Source organism: Tenrec ecaudatus, chromosome 12 (assembly GCF_050624435.1).
Source record: "Tenrec ecaudatus isolate mTenEca1 chromosome 12, mTenEca1.hap1, whole genome shotgun sequence".
Lineage (NCBI taxonomy): Eukaryota > Metazoa > Chordata > Mammalia > Afrosoricida > Tenrecidae > Tenrec > Tenrec ecaudatus.
Genome location: NC_134541.1, coordinates 29,932,485 through 29,948,327, shown reverse-complemented (window position 1 = coordinate 29,948,327; position 15,843 = coordinate 29,932,485). Strand labels below are relative to the sequence as shown.

At 57.3% G+C, this 15,843-nt stretch overlaps 1 protein-coding gene across 1 annotated transcript in view; it reads right to left on the bottom strand.

Moving 5' to 3' along the window:
* The window catches only part of NOL4L (nucleolar protein 4 like), a 127,979-nt gene that overhangs the window by 57,861 nt on the left and 54,275 nt on the right, over positions 1-15,843 (bottom strand). Inside the window, exon 4 of the mRNA XM_075563793.1 lies at positions 7,573-7,682. Coding sequence (XP_075419908.1) covers positions 7,573-7,682 — 110 coding nt within the window. The remainder of the gene's footprint in view (positions 1-7,572; positions 7,683-15,843) is intronic.

The following is a 15,843-nucleotide window of genomic DNA, read 5'->3' as shown; positions in this document are numbered from 1 at the left end:
CATCGATAGCAGCAGAGGTCTGAGAACTCCTTGAGGCTTCAAAGTGCCCAGAACCCGGCTAAGCACTTGAAGCCATTCCACTCTCAGGGCAACGCTTACTCTGTGGCTGTCGGGTGCCCTTGATTCATCCACACACAGTGACCCCACCTGACACGGCCAAACTGCCAGCCCAGTGTTCTCAGCTGAGCGCTCTCTGGGAGCAGATGGCTGGGTCTTCCTGCTGCAGAGCCACAGGGTGGCTTTGAACAGACTACCTTTCTGCTTGCAGCCTCCTTAACCTGGTGAGGTGGGTGTATTGTTTCTCCTCTGGGGTAATCGACAAGGAGGAGCACGGCGAGTCACCAACTGCGAAAGTCAGCGGTTCAAAACCAGCAGCTGCTCAGACATGAATGAGGCTTTCTACTCCCATAAGAGTCACAGTCTCGGCGACCTGCAGGGTGGTTCTCCTTTGTCCTGGAGAATTGCTGTGAGTAGGAATTGTCTTGAGGGCACGGAGGTTTTTTTTGAACCGAGGACAAAAAAGCACAGTGATGAAGTGCCTTGCCCAAAGTCGCCTGGGGCACACAAGTGGGTGGGGGAGCAGTGCTGGCTGTCAGCCTGATGGCAGGGTCTCCTGGTGGGTGGATGGGATGAATTCCCGGCAGGGACAGGGCCTGTTCCGCGGGGGCCCTCGGAGAGCAGCTGGAGGGGTCCTGGGCAGGGGCTAACCAACCCTGCCTGCCCGACAGTGTGTCCTCCTGGGGAAAGGTCTGCCCCTGCTGTCCCCTCCAGGCCCAGGAAAACACGGAGCCTGGAGAGCAGGAGAGGAGGAGGAGGCGAAGGCAGAGGTTAATGGAGGCGAGTTCCAGCCCCCTAGCAGGGCTCAGACAATGCAGCTTAGCGCACCACTTCTCGGCTGTGCAAGAACCACTAAAACCATTAGTGGGCATTAGCGAGAGGCTCCGACAGAGAGAGGGGAGGGGGGAGGGTGCTGACAGCCTTCCTCCAGACAGGGTGGGAGCTGGAGGGTGTGGGGACCCAGTGGGGTGCCCTTGGGAATGTCCCTGGCCCTCCCTGGGCCTCAGGCTCTGCCCTATGAGTTCAGTGTGCACTTGGGGAGTGGGGGTCACCCTGGATTTGCCCTAGCTCCTTCCAGATCTAATTTCTATTAGTAAGTTTCTCTTGGTGCAAACACTGAGATCTACACCAAGACCAGGCCCCGGTGGTCTGAATGAGATAGGTGTGGCACTCCCCACTGGCCCTCTGCTCAGATTGCCTTCAGTATCTGTCCACTCCAGAGGAAAGGCCCCTCCCTCTGGAAGCTGGCAGGTAACCTTCACCCTGGCTTTGTCTAACAGCCTCTGCACACCTGCCCCAGCTCCTAATGTGCGCACCCCCACCGGGTGGTGGGGCTGCTGGAGAAATAGCAGGGCACAGTGGGGGAGGCAGATTTGGGGCTGAGCGGGTGCAGTCACGTGTGAGTGGTGGTGTGCCCCTGGGCAAGTGCCTAGCCTTGGGTAGGGGCAGGCTCAGCTGCGGCTTCTGAAACTGTAGGCCATAGCTCCATCTGCAGGAATTGCAAGGGCTGGAGGTGAGGTGTGTAATTCAAAACAGGTGCCCAATGGATCAGCCCGTCTACCTTGGTGGCACTGTGGGTTGGCACCGTACTCCTACCCTGAAGGCCAGCTCCAACCCACCTGTCAGTCAGGTGGTTGCCCGCCGTCTGCTCCCCTAGAGACTAGCCTTCTCAGGAAGCCGGTGTGGCATCGCTGTGCGTGGGACTCCCTTGGATGGCGGTGGGTTTTGCCAGACACAGCGACTGCCCAGGGGCTCCCTCCCAGTTCTCCCCACAGCCTGCACACTGCACTTTCCTTTGTTTACTTTGTCTCTTTCCATCAGGGAAGGAGCCCTGGGGGTGTAGTGGTTATGCACTGGACTGCTAACCGTAAGGTCAGTGGTTCAAAACCACCAGGGATGAGTCACGGTGCTCCATAAAGACCCACGGGGGTGGTTTCTGTCTACAGTGTTGCTCTGAGTCAGAACAGGCTCGATGGTAGTGGTTGAGTCTGGTTGGATTTTTCCATAGCTGGTGAGCACCACTGGGCCAGGGATTTGGTTCTGTGCACCTGTCTCCCTGGCACCTGGAGCAGTGCCAGGGTCAGAGTAGACCCAACAGAGGGAGGTGGGGAGGGAGGAAAAAAGCTTATGTGGTGGGTGGAAATAGCGAGGCCCACAGGGTGAAGCGAATCAGGCTGGAAAACTAGCAGCAGGAAAACACAACTGGCTCTACAGCGGCATGTGCAGAATGGGCCCCTTCCACTGGGCACTGGGGCGGTGGGCACCAAAGATGAGCCACGGTCCGAGTGGTGGGAAGGTAGTGACTTTTGATCACCATTTTTTTTCTTTTGCTTTCATGCTACTGATTTTTCACCTGAGGCTATGTGTGCGTGTGAGAGCGTGAGCGCATGCATGGAGCCCTGGCAGCGTAGTGGTTGCATGTGGGGCTGCTAACCGCAAGGTCAGCAGTTCAAATCCACCAGTTGCTCCTCGGGAGAAAGACAAGGCTGTCTACTCCACTGAAGAGTTCTAGTCTTGGGAATCTATCTCCATGGGGGAGATTCTGTCGTATAGAATCCTTAGGAAGATGAGTCTCAACCCACTCAATAAAAGTGAGTTGTTTTGCTTTCGTTTGTGGGGCGGGGCCATAAAAGAAACCAGGATGGAAAACACCTCAGTTTCATAACCACCACCACCCTGGCAGAGTGAAGACGAGAGGCCCCATCAGGCTCATGGTGACCCCTGCCCGCTGCCATGAATGGAGAGGAGAAAGATCAGCTGAGGTGGGGCCTGCTCCAGGCCTTGGGCCTTGCCTACACCCTCCTCCCACCCCACCCCCACCCCTGGGACCTCATCCCAGCCCAGGAAGGGACCGGGTATTCTGAGACAGTCCACATTTCAAGCAACCTCCCTGCCGTTGAAGTAAACATGTTTATGATCTGTGTAACTAGACACAGCCTCGGTTTCATATCTTTCTAAGAGTTTTCCTGAGAGAGAGAACGCTGATTTTATGGGACTACCTCTCCACCACCCCACTTAATACTGGCCCCCTTCCCTCAGCTCCCCGGTGACCCTGTCCCAAGACTCTGGGCCATAGTGTCTGATTCCAGAGGCACCTTGCTGTTCCAGACACGCTGGATCTGACCTGGAGGAGTCTCTTTCTGGGTGTGCTGCTGGGGCTGGGCTTTTCCAATCCCCCGAGAGCCGCTGCGGAGAAGCGCGCACTTCCCCCCACCTTAATCTCCACAAGTACTGGGATCCTGCCTGCCCCTCAAGAAAACCCCACCAGACAGACAGACACTGCCAGAGCAGAGCTGAGTGAGAGGTTATCTGTCTCCTGGGTTTTTCCCCCATTCCAGGTATCCATGGTAGAAAGCTTTGTTCAGCAGCAGTACACTGTCACTTGTCATTAGAACTGGTTCAGTGATTTACAACTGAGGCGGGTGTCCCGGCTGGCTTTTGGTGACCAGAGTCATGCCTTGAGCCACTTGATCCCTTTCCAAGCCTGGTCAGGGGGACAGAGGGCCAGACAACTGTCCAGCCAGTCCTACGACTGTGTTCTGAGGGGGCCCTTCACGCACCCCTGTCCGCTCTCCCACCCCCACCCCACCCCCTCCCCCCGGTCCTGCTCTGACTTTGCTTTGAAGGGAAGAAGCGGTTAATTCCAGCCTGGGTATTTTTAGTTCCAACTCAAGGTGAGGAGTCAAAGACTCCCAAGTCCTTGGGCCTTCCTTTTTGCCACCGGTAAATAATCCGGTGAGCAACGTGATTTCTCGCTCTGCCATGCACAGGGCTATAAAACAGGGCGCTCGCCTCGGCATGGCCCGAGAGCTCATTACTGGGTGTGCAGCGTTGGTTGGAGGCCGACAGATGAAAGGACTGAAGCCCGAAGTGGGGTACACCTGCCAGGTGTTGCGAGGAGGGCCTGCACCCTTTGATCTCCAGCAACAGCACCCCGGGGAAGCCAGCAGTCTTCAGAAGCACACACATCCCCCTCTCTCCCACCCCCTTCCCCCTGGCATCCGGGAAGCCACTCACGAAGGCCAGGCAAATGCAGCCCAGTCCCGCTGTGGGCTGAGGCCGCCCCAATCTTGGCCTCACAGCCCTGGCCACAGTTGGGCTTCATGGGGCTCGTGGGCAGCTGGAGCCTAGCCAGGTCAGATGCTGGCTTCTGTTCACTCGAGACATCCACCATGTGCCCACCGCTGGGCTTCCCGGCTTCCTCCCCTGTGGCCCCGCCACAGCCACCCGTTCCCAGGACACAGGGCCCTTTGAAGGAATATACCCTTCCCTGCACACCTCCAGCTCAGCCCCGAGCCGAGCCTTCCCTGACCCCGGGCTCATTCTGCTCCCTGCCCTCAACGCTCAGCATCAGTCCTCCGCTGTCCTTGTCAGGGCCCAGGGCGGTGCCTCCTGGAGCTCACCCCCTGCTGCCTATCAGTCAGTATCTACCATGAGCCAGGAGCTTGCCTGTGGTTTCTCCCTCAGCGTCTGTCTCACCCTGGATCGTAAGACCATCTAGGGGTAGCACTAGATCACCACCGGGTCTGACTCCAAGCAAAAACAACCAACAGACTGCTGGCCCTCAAGTGGATTCCAATGCATGGTGACCCCAGAGTAGAACTGTGCCCCAGAGGGCTTTCAACGGCTGCTCTTTCAGAAACAGAACACCAGGCCTTTCTGCCCACCAACCACGTGGTTCAGCCTGCACTCTGAACCATGGCCACCAGCAGGGGAGTTCTGCACTCACACAGCAGGCTCCAAAAGGATTGCGTATGTACCAAAGCACCTCGCCAGTCACCTCCATCCCTGTCTACTGGCAGAGGAGCCCTGGAGGCGGAGTGGGATTCAAATCCCAAGGTCAGCTGTTGGAACCCATCAGCTACTCCATGGGGGAAAGATGAGGCTTTCTGCTCCTGTAAAGGGTCCCAGTCTCAGGAGCCCACGGGGCAGTTGCACCCTGGTTGTTTTTTCCCCACCCTGTTCTATAGGGTCGCTGTGAGTGGCCACAGGCTTGGTGACGGTGAGTTTGAGTTTTGAGTCTGTCTACTGGCACTTGTCTGGATCCACAACCAATGCTCATGGAAGCAACAGTCAAGGAGTCAGATAAAGCACTGCACTGGGTAAATCTGCGGCACTAAAGCAAAGGACGAAGGGGCGCCTGGTCCGGGCCATGGTATTTTCATTGCCCTCCCATGCCTGTGAAAGCTGGACGTTGACTAAGGAAGATGGGGGAAGAGTCGGTGCATTGAAACGCGGTGCTGGTAAAGTATATTGAAAGCACCAAGCATGGACCGTCCAAAGGAGCAGACAGGTCTGTCTCCTTAGGGCAATGATGGTGAGACCTGGTCTCACGTACTTTAGACATGCCGTCAAGAGAGACCAGTCCCAGGAGAAGGGCATCATGCTCGGTAAGGTAGCCCGGCGGGGACAAGACCGACGGACACAGAGACTGCATTGAGGGGCTTCGGCATAAGAACGATCGTGAGGACGGCGCAGGACCCAGTAGTGGTCTGTTCTGTTCTACATGGGGCGGCTACTGGTCAGAACTATTGCTCTACGTTGGGGGGATGGAGGGGAGGAGAGTTGGCGATGGGTCGAAACAGCTTTGATGGCATTAACGACAACAGCGCAAATGGATTTTATACTTAAACAAGCGGCCCCTGCCGTTTTACATACGTTTCTGTGCTCGATGGTCTAAGTAAGTCGTCGCCACCAGCCTCCTCTCACTGGGGTGGCACCGACTACCACTGCCCTGCCGACTGGCGATCTGATCTAGTGCGATGTTCAGGTGTGCCTTGGGCTTCCCTGGGCCCAGCCATAAACAGGCTTGGTGGTCAGGATGCGAGAGAGGTCCCATGGCCTGTGGTATTGGTGCCGGTGGGGGCTGGTTACCGCAGAGCCAGAGCGAGGCCATGGGATACTCTAAGTCATTAGTTCTCAACCTGTGCGTCTAGACCCCTTTGGGGGTCAAATGACCCTTTTACAGGGGTCGCCAGATTCATAACAGTAGCAAAATGACAGTGATGAAGTAGCAATGAAAATAATGTTATGGTTGGGGTGTCATCACCACATGAGGAACTGCATGAAAGAACCACTGCTCTAGGTAGTCGGTGGTGGGCCCACACCCAGCCTGCACACTTTAATCACCATAAAAGCAGCACCTTCACCCTGCGGGCGGCCATGGGAAAAAGGCCTCTTGTCATCGTGAGCCGGACACCCGACCCCGTCCTCCCGCTGGTGTTATGATCATCATTATCAGTGCTGACCGGAGGTTTCCTCAATGAGCGCTGGTGGCGCCAAGGTTTGAAGCACCAGGCTGCTAACCCAGAGGCTGGAGGTTCAAACCCATCACCCACTGCAAGGGAATGGGATGAGGCTGTCTGCTCTCCTGAAGACACACAGCATCAGAAACCTGGAGGTCGGGCTGGGTTTGCCTGTTTGTTCTACAATTTGGTCTTGACACGCTTCCTAAGGATGCGGTCTCCCAGGACAAGAGCGGGTGGCAGACACAGGACGCACACCTACAAGGAGAGGAGGGTGTGGGCACGCACCTCGTGGAGTGGCAGTGCCAACCAGTGTCGGTCCTCCAGTTGGCGACACAGCCCAGAAGCTACCTGCACACCCCTCCCTGCCACCCAGGGCCGGGTGCAGGCTGAGCTGCTGACCCCTCTGTTCTATGCTGGCATGCAGGCTCAGGTTGTCAAGGCGACCGGGCTCCCTGGACGCCTGCACCCAGGGCTGAAGTCAGACTCCCTTCCACTGGTCCCTCCGCAAGGAAGAAAGAGCCCTTGCCCCCTCATCAGCCCCAAGGCTGCAGTGGGTCAGAAGGTTCAACCGCGGTGGCGAACTCTCCACGACCACGTGAGAACGGCGTTCCCTGATGGCGGAGGCGGGGAGGCGGGATCAACACTCACCTAGTCCTTTGAAAGACAGCCGGGAGACTGACTCGCTTTGCAAAGGGCTAGGAGGTGGCCTGTGTGGGGAGACAGTGGCGGGCAGTTGACTTTCTTTTCATAGCCTGTTTCCATGGTGCCTGATGGCTCTTGGCAAACCGCAGCTGGGGAGTCATGGACAGCGGGGGAGTGGGGGGGGGACTGGGGTCTTATCTTGCCTTGGCCACCCTCCAAGGCCCATCCTCCTGGCCAGGCCCAGGGCCCCTCGCCTCCCCTCCAAGTGAGGCAGCAGCAGACAAAGGGCACCGCAGAGGGAGACAGCCCAGGGTCAAGGTTTGCAGTGCCTGCCCACACCCCCCTCTTGCCCCTGATCCCCACCCCCACCCCTTTGGGGAAGCTTGTACGAAGTCTCACAAGACCACTGTGTCCCCATCACACAAAGATCCACCTGGGCTGCCTGCCCAGCAGACCCCCTAACTAGGAACTCACTCTGCCCCTCCCTCCCCTCCCTTCTCAGTCCTGGGCTGCCAAGCCCAGACAGCCAGATAAGGGTCTCTTTGATTTTCAGGGTGTTTACAAGTCTCCCAGAGAATCGCCTCATGGGGATGGGACACCTCTGCAGGTGAGGCGGGCCACTCACCTGCTCCTGAGAGTTCATCACTCGAAGCTTCATCTGCTTCAGGTAGGTGGAGGTGAGGGGCATGTTGTAGTCGATGATCCCGGAGACCAGAGGAGAGGGAGGCTCATTTTCTAGAAGGAACAGAAGGACAGCAGTTCAGTCTGTGCCTGCCCTGGGCTGGAGGCCACCACTGCAGCGGGGCGGGCCGGGCGCACCTGGCAGGAGGGGGTGTGCACGATGGATGCTGGGGATAATTTTCACTTTGACGTTTCTGTTGACAGGTCTTGCATTAATATCTTTAGACATAGATGCACGCACACACACACACACACACACACACACACACACACACACTTCTGACTTCTTGGAAGCACGGAAGGTCTGCTTACACTGGGCCTGACACATGCAGACTGGAGCTGAGCGGCAGGCAGCCACTTCTTTCAGCTAGGGCTGTGTGCCCCACTTTGCCATCGGCCCCACCATGCCCTAATACCATTCTTGAGGCCCTGGCTGAAGACGGCTTTCCTCCTGTGGAACACATAGCCCCCTTCCCCTGAGCCCCACAGCCTCTGCTGCGCCCCCAGAGCCCTCTCAGGTGCCCTTCATGGTCTGAGTCAGTCTGCCAAAAGACATGCTGGCTCCTTCCGAAGGCCCCTGGGACAGGGTATCGGTCGGCCCTGCTCTGGCTCACTCTGTTGTCCTGCAGAGCAATGTCCCTGGATTCCTTTTGTAGAGAGCTTGCAGTGAGAAAGAGGACATGAAGGGGGGAGACAAGCCCAAATCCCTGCCCCCTCTGAAGGCACAGTGTGGCGGTCCCTGTAAAGCGCAGCTATAGCCAGACCCAGGAAGCTCTTGGGGGGAAGTGCCCATATCTTTTGGTGCCATTCCCCCCACGAACTTTCTCAGGCTCCCTTGTGGCTTGATAATAAAACACATAACCGAGAATTTGGTAAAGTCTGCCTGAAACTTTAAAAAAAATGTTTATCTCAGTGAACACACTGGTCGTGAGACACTTGCTGGGCCAGGATTACTCGTTTGGATCATTGCTGTTTCCACGGCTTTATCGTCTTATCAGACCTGATCTTCGTCCTCCCGCGCCCCCCCTCCCCCCCGTGATTGGCTCTGACGGTTGTTGTCGGAGGGAGTGCTGTTTTGACGGGCACGGACAGTGGTCAGCATTGCCCATAGTCTCGTCAGAACTGACTCCTAGAAGCAGAGGCTCAGGGCTGGAAGGGCAGGGACGAGGGGTGACTCCTGATGCCCCTGGTCAGAGTGCCTTCTGCAAAGCCTGCTGCCGGGGACCCTGTGTGGCACCCGAGCTGCCCACATGGGTGCAGGCTGGGCAGGCTCGCTCGCACAAAGACAAATCCACAAGGCAGGGGGTATGACTCATATGCAGTGCCTTGTCCCCTTGCCCAGCTCAGCTTTCCCTCCAGAGGCCTCCTGCTGCTATAGGACATCTGCCTGCTCTGGAAACCCAGGAGTAACCTGCTGGGACCAGGCGGGGCAAGTGGAGCCTCAGGTACTCAGTTCATCAGCCGAGCTGTGTCCTGGGAACCCAGTGCACCTTCTGCTCCAGGAACAGCCGTGGTTACCTGTTCTCTGGTCACTGCCTCCTCCTGCCTCTAAGGACTCAGACCAGGCTCATTTCACTGTGACCCAGAGTTCCCGCTGGTGCTGAATCCCCCCCACCCCATGGGTTGGATGTGAGGGAGAGAGACTAGCAAAGCCTGCCCTCTGCCATCACATGCCCCAGAGAATGGCCGACGGGGGAGTAGGTGACAGGGCGAAGGAGGGAGGCACAGAGGGGACAGCTCCTACAAGGTGATCTGCTAAGCTTGTCTGAGCCCTAGCCTGACCAGAACCAGAGACCAAAAAGGCCTCTCCCTGCACACTTAAGCCCAGTGAACTCAGACGGACCCCAAGGGGCAGATACGACTCTGCTCCTGTGGATACCCAGAACAGGCAGAGTCGTTTGGGGGACAGACGCGAGGAAGAAAGACGCGGCTGCATGTCTGTTGGAGTGATGGAAAATTCTGGCAACAGAGAACAGTAATATTTGTACATGTTCAGTGTAATTGTGAATGCCCTGAATGGTACACCGAGAAATGGTTAAAATGGGGAGGGGGGGTTTGAATACCAAAAAAAGGTCCCTTGCAAACAAGGGGTGAAGTTTCCCGAAATGGGGCACGGGACGTTCTGACTGGAACAGCCCGGTAGAAGACGAAGACCCCAGACTGAGGGTGTCAAGGGAAGGGGGATGCAAGGTTTTGATGGGTGCATCCTTATAGTGAGAGTTTAAGAAGAAGTGACATTTTATTTTAAATCCTGCTTTAGAAAAATGTGGAGACGTGTTTGGCTGTTTTAAACTGTGTTACACAGAGAATGTTTCATTTTGTTCTTTGAGGAAGAAGCAAATGTTACTCACAGAAACTTCTCGGAGTGTCTTGAAATGAGGCTTTTTTTTTTTTTTTAAGAGCACTTTCTCTTGTTCCAGGCAGAGGAATTCAGATGGACACAGATCAGCCCCGCTGGCACAAATACAGGGTGGGTGTGTGTGTGGTGGGGGAGGAGTGAAAATGCCTTTTGATGCTCTCATAGCCTTTTCTACTTGCTGCCTGATGCCACCCTGTCAACCTAGCCTGACCCGCCCCCAAGCCCCAAACTCACTGCCCTCCAGGTGACCGTCTCACAGTGATCCTCTAGGTCAGAGCAGCAGTACCCCCACAGGGTTTCCCAGGCTGTCTATCTGTGCAGGAGCAGACCGGCCTCTTTGTCGCCCAGGGAGCCGCTGATGGGTTTGAACCTCGGACCTTGAGGTTATCAGCCCAGGCCTGGCCCACTGCTCCATGGGGCTCCTGGCCGTTGGCAGGGTGTCACTCGACCAAGTTGGGGTTCCTTTCGGCAGATCGTGTGGGGTGTTTCAGGCTGAGACACCAAGTGCCATCTGTGTTTCCCTTCCTCATAGGCAGGGGGGCTGGTGAAAAGAGCTCAGCCAAACTGCCCCTGTGAGGGGTCCCCCTCATGTGCCAGGGCCCTAGTGGAGCCCGGCCTAGTGGGCCCTAGGAGAGCCCCGCGTATGGCGTATGGTGTTACTGCTATTTTCTAAGGATGGGCGCCTACGGGCTGCCAGAATGCTACACTGTTGATGAGAAAGTATCTTTAATAAAAAGGTAACAGTTTCCTCCAGAAGGAAAACGCAAGACTGGTGAGGAGGATGCTTCCGGGGGAGCTGGGCGGGGCCTTCTGTAAACTCTAAGGACCCTCACAAACTCACAGCGACTCTACAGGACAGGGTGGAGCTTCCCTGTCTGAGTTTCCGAGGCTGTTACCTGTTTGCAGGAGTCGAAAGCCCCCGTCTTTCTCCAGAGGAGCAGCTGGTGGTTTCAAACCGCTGACCCTTGGAGATTGCAGCCCCAGAGATGTTGCCGTTGTCGTCAGGTGTGGTAGTGGGCTGGTTTTCCGTCCACTTGAATGTTTAGGGAAGGGTAGGGGTGGAATGCCAGGTCACAGGCTGGCGATGCCTCCTGGGGGGCGTGGTCTTCTTAGAAGTGGGGCAACTGGAAACCTCCCTCTCTGGAGCTGTGACTCTGCCTTTCTGCTGTCAGCACCCTGCCATGCTTCTACCAACTTTGTTTGGGTGCCTGCGACCCTACGGCCTGTGCCCTCTGCTTCCCAGCTCACCATTCTGCGTCACCAGCAGGTGGCTACGTGAGTCCGAAGAGGGACTTAAGGACTAGCATTGGACTTACAGACTGAGTGGGACTGGGTGCTTTCTTGATACATAGTTACTTCTTGATAGAAAGCTCTTTACATACAGAGATGAGTGTCACTGGATTTGTTTTCTCTAGACAACCCGCTTAACACCTGTACAATCGAGCTGGTTCCTGCTGGTGGTGCCTCATGTACAAGGAATGGAACCCCGCCGAGTCCTGCCCCGTCCTCACAATCAGTGCTATGTTGGAGTCCACGGTGCCGATCCATCTTTTTCTGCTGACCTTCCATTTGACCAACAAGCATAATGTCCTTCCCCAGGGGCTGGCCTCTCAAGATAACACGCCCAAAGCAAAGACGATCTCTACCATCGGTCGGGCCGTCTCAGGCTGTGGAGGGTTTCTGAAGCTGTGAATCTTCACGGGAGTGGACAGCCTCATCGTTCTCCCTCAGAGTGGCTGGTGGGTTTGAACTGCTGGCCATTTGGCTAGCAGCCCAGCACTCACTCCACAACGCCACAAGGAGCAGGGGGCCAGTGGGAGCTCCGAGGAGTCAGACACTCGCAGGAAAGGTACAAGCAGGCTGACAGGCGATTGGGGGGTGAACAGGTGACCGAGGAAGAAGTGGTTGGGCCCAGCTGTGGGGTCCCACTGTGCCAGTGGGTGCCGCCCTGGTTGAAAAGGGGCGGATGGGAAGCTGGCCGTGGAGCCTATCTGACCAGCAGGTTGCCCCATGGCAGGGCAGAGGAAGCTCCCAGCAAGAACTCTCTCAATACCTCTTTGCCAGCAAACAGTGAAAACCGCCAAATCTGGGCCAAGTTTTATGTGGCCTTGGAAATAACTTGGTGTGGTAGAGGCTTTACCCAGCCCAGGCCCCCTGCCATCCTCAGGGCTGGCCAGCCTTGGCACTCCCCAGCTCACACTGCACATTCCACAGTGGGGGGAAGTGGCTCTCCCCCTTCAGGTGGAGAACTCCCAGGGGTATTTTCATGAGGCTTCGCCTAGAGAATGGAGGAAATCCCGGGTCCAAGGTCTCAGGGGTGCACGGGTACGAGGCCTCCCAGGCAGGCTCTGGTATCACAGGATGGGCATGATGGGGGCTGGGCACGTTGTGGAGTTTGGCTTTGGAAGCCGACTCCCAGCATGCTGGGCCTGAGAGTTTAGGTAATGGCCCCATTTTACAGATGAACCACAGTGCTATTGAGAGGCATGGCTATGCCAGGGGCGGGGACGGGCATAGTGGGGACCATGCTGGGGAGGGACTGAAAGGAGGGGTCAGGGGCCACATTGGTTCTGAAGGAGGGGCCGTGTGGTGGTCCCAGAGGTGGGACCTTTCGATGGGTCCTGGTTCCTCCTGCCAGCCTGCTGCTCACACCTAGTGTGCAGCCACATCAGAGGACAGAGAAGGATGCCCTCCCAGTCAGGTCTCTCCCGACAGAGCCTCGGGGGTCCTCGGTTTGGGTCCTCCCTCTGCTGGGGCCAGTGGAAGAGGGACATGGAGTCAGGAGGCCCTGGAATTTCCTCCTCGGACTTCCTGATCACTGCAGACTCTTTGTTTATGCTTGGGGCTCCGGGTCAGGGTGGGGTCCCACACCGCTGGGGACAAACCACCTTCCTTTCTTTTCAACACCAGGCCAGGAAGCAAGACACTCGCCTAGCAGCCAGCATCCATCCTGTTCCCCATGAAACCTCCCTCTGCCTACCAGGGACAGGAATACTTGGGGGGGTGGGGAGTGAGGTGTGTGTGTGTGTGTGTATGTGTGTGTGTGTGTGTGTTGGTGGGGGGCACACGCCCAGAAGGACAGGCCAGTTGAACCCCTAGCATGGTGGGCAGAGGTCCCATCTCCAGTGTCTGGCTGGGCCAGGAGAAGGGAGACCTGCCAGCAGTCAGGCGGTCCAGGTGGCTAATGCTGCTCCCTTGGTTGGGGAAAGGGTGTGCCTGACTTTGGTCAAGGCTGTGTGCGTGTGTGAGTGCATATACGCGTGTGTGCAAGCGTGCGTGTGTCCACAGGCACTGGCCAGAACTGGCCCTAGATTAGGAGAGGGCTGGCAGCTAGGATCTCTCTGGCTGAAAGGGCTGGGACCTAGATTGCTTATGGAAGGGGGGTAGGAGTAGTGTGTGTTTGTGTGTGTGCGTGTGTGTATTCCAGTATGTGTGTGAGTGGGGCTGCCTGCCTGCTGGCAGCCCTGAGCCTGGTCCCTGGGGTGCAGTGTAGTGGGTGGCAGATACAGGTCCCCAGGCAGCCATGTGAACCACATGACACCCTGTCCTGCTGAGGAGCAGGTACACTCCTCTGCCATCTCCCTTCTCATGGGTACCCAGGTGTACATGGGGACCACTGCCTTCTCAGTGCACTAGGAGAGGCTCCCTAACTGGACAAGGGAAAGAGCTGGGAACATAGGCCCCGGCCTTCTTCCCCTTTCATATCTCCTCTCCTGGGATAGTGAGGTAGTATGTGCCCTGGGGTGGGTAAGGTTGGGCATCTCACGGGGGCTTCAGAGCTAGCTGCCCTCTGTCCTGCCCGGAGCAAGCCCCCGGGGAGAGAGGTTCCAGCAGAGAGCTGGCGCCAGGCTGATTGACATTCTAGGCGGCTCGAGTGTGTGTGCTCTTGTGTGTGTGTGTGTGTGTGTGTGTGTGTGCGCGCGTGCGCACGCACACTATCTCTGCTCCCTCCCACCTCCTCCCTTCTTCAGCTGGCAGGGAAGGGAGGAGCAGAAAGGGCTGCTGGGGGCTGGGCATCAGCTCCAGCCATGCTGGTGCCCTGGGGCTGGTAGGGCACAGCCTGGAGGGTGGGCACAAGGGGGTGAGAACCAGTCTCCCTCCTGTGCATTGGTGTGCCTGTGGCCATGCCTGTGTGTGAGTGTATGTGTGAGTGTGTTTCTATGTGACTGTGGGTGTGCCTCTGCGTTTCTATGTGTGTCTGCATGCCTGGGAAGAGGTATCTATGTTCATGTGTGTCCAAATGTGTGTCCACGTAGGTGTCTGCATGTGTCTGTATGTACATGGGTGTGCCTGTGTTCATGTGTGCTCTGTTTCAGTATGCATCCATGTCTGTGTGTGTATCCGTGTGCCTGTGGGTGTGCCTGTGTTCACGTGTGTCTGAGTGTTCAGGTGTGTGTCCTTGAGTGAGGGAGTGTGTGTGTGTGTGTGTGAGAGAGAGAGCGAGAGAGAGAGAGAGAGAGAGAGAGAGAGAGAGAGAGAGAGAGAGAGAGAGAGCGAGAGCAAGCAGAACCTGAAGTTGCCCCAGAGGCGTCCACAAGCGTGAACTCTCCCGGCCGGCCTCACCTCCCCCTCAGTGAGTGGCTCTGTGGCTGCGCCGTTGCTGTGGAAACCATCAGGCTGGGCGGATGGGGTGGGCAAGGACCAGACCCTGGAGGGTGGGGAGGGCAGCTGGAGCATGTGGGGCAGAGATTAGGCACGCTCAGGCCCTGTGTCACCCAGGAGCTGCAGCAGAGCGTCCTACACAGAGCTGGCAGGGGGCTCAGCCCCCTAATGTCATCAGCCCGCTGGGCCCCAGCAACACGGCCCTGCCCGCATGAGGGAGCCAAGGCCCCTGGAGACAGAGTCAGGGCACACAGTTGCTGAGTGGTGGCCCTGGGATTCCAAACTCCACAGCAGGCCGGAGTCCCTACTGGTAACCCTGGGCCCCAGCCCTCAGGAAGGGTCTGCAGGCTCCCTCTGGTCCCTTGTGCTCCATGGAGCCCCGAGGCCAGATGGTTCCCATGGTGGGGTGGGGTGGGGTCGGTGTCTGGATCTGGCCAGTCAGCTGGAACAACCCAAGCCAGAGAAAGTTGGAAGGCACTCTCCTGGTGGGACGGGCATCCCTGGGGCACCACCAGGTGAATGGCTTGAGCTGCACTCAAGAGGGTAAAGCTCCGAGACTTCAGCACCCTCCTCTACCGCTGCCCAGGGCAGGTGGCCCCAGAAGCCTGCAGAAATGGGGCACCTGGGCACCACGGCTCTGTGATGAGTTAGGGGCCTGTCCCCCCATCGCTCTTTGCCAAAGCCACCTTTGACCAGGTGGCAGGGGTGCTGTGGGTGTGGAATGGAGGGGCCTTGGTCACTGGGTGGCCAGAGCGGCAGAGCAAAACGAACACTGGTCCCTGTGACTCGTGGCAGCCTGGCTGCCAGGGTTCCCCATTGGTCTGTGACCGGAGACCACAGGGGGAAGGGGCCCTCACCTCTTAGGGACCTGCCATTGTAGGTGGTGTGGGCCATAGGATAGAGGGTGCCCATGGCAGGGGGCATGCTGTCTGCCGAAACCTGGCCTTTCAGCTTGCCAGACCAGACCCTCGAGGCTGCTGAGGGGGAGCTGGGAAGCAAGAACTTGGGGGGCTTAGAGGAAGGTGGCACGATGGCATTCCCTACTATAACCTTGGCTTGGGCCTGGCAGGGCACCCGAAATGTGTCATTAATTTTTAAGTAGAACTTGAGTTTTTGTTTTGTTTTTAAAGTAAAACCAAAACGGAAACCCCTCAGGGGCTCTCTAGTCGGCCCAGGCAGCCACGCTGGCCTCTGGGGACTGTGGCAACTGCTGGCCATGCCAGCAGAGGGCAGGTCCTTGGCTGGGAGAACCTG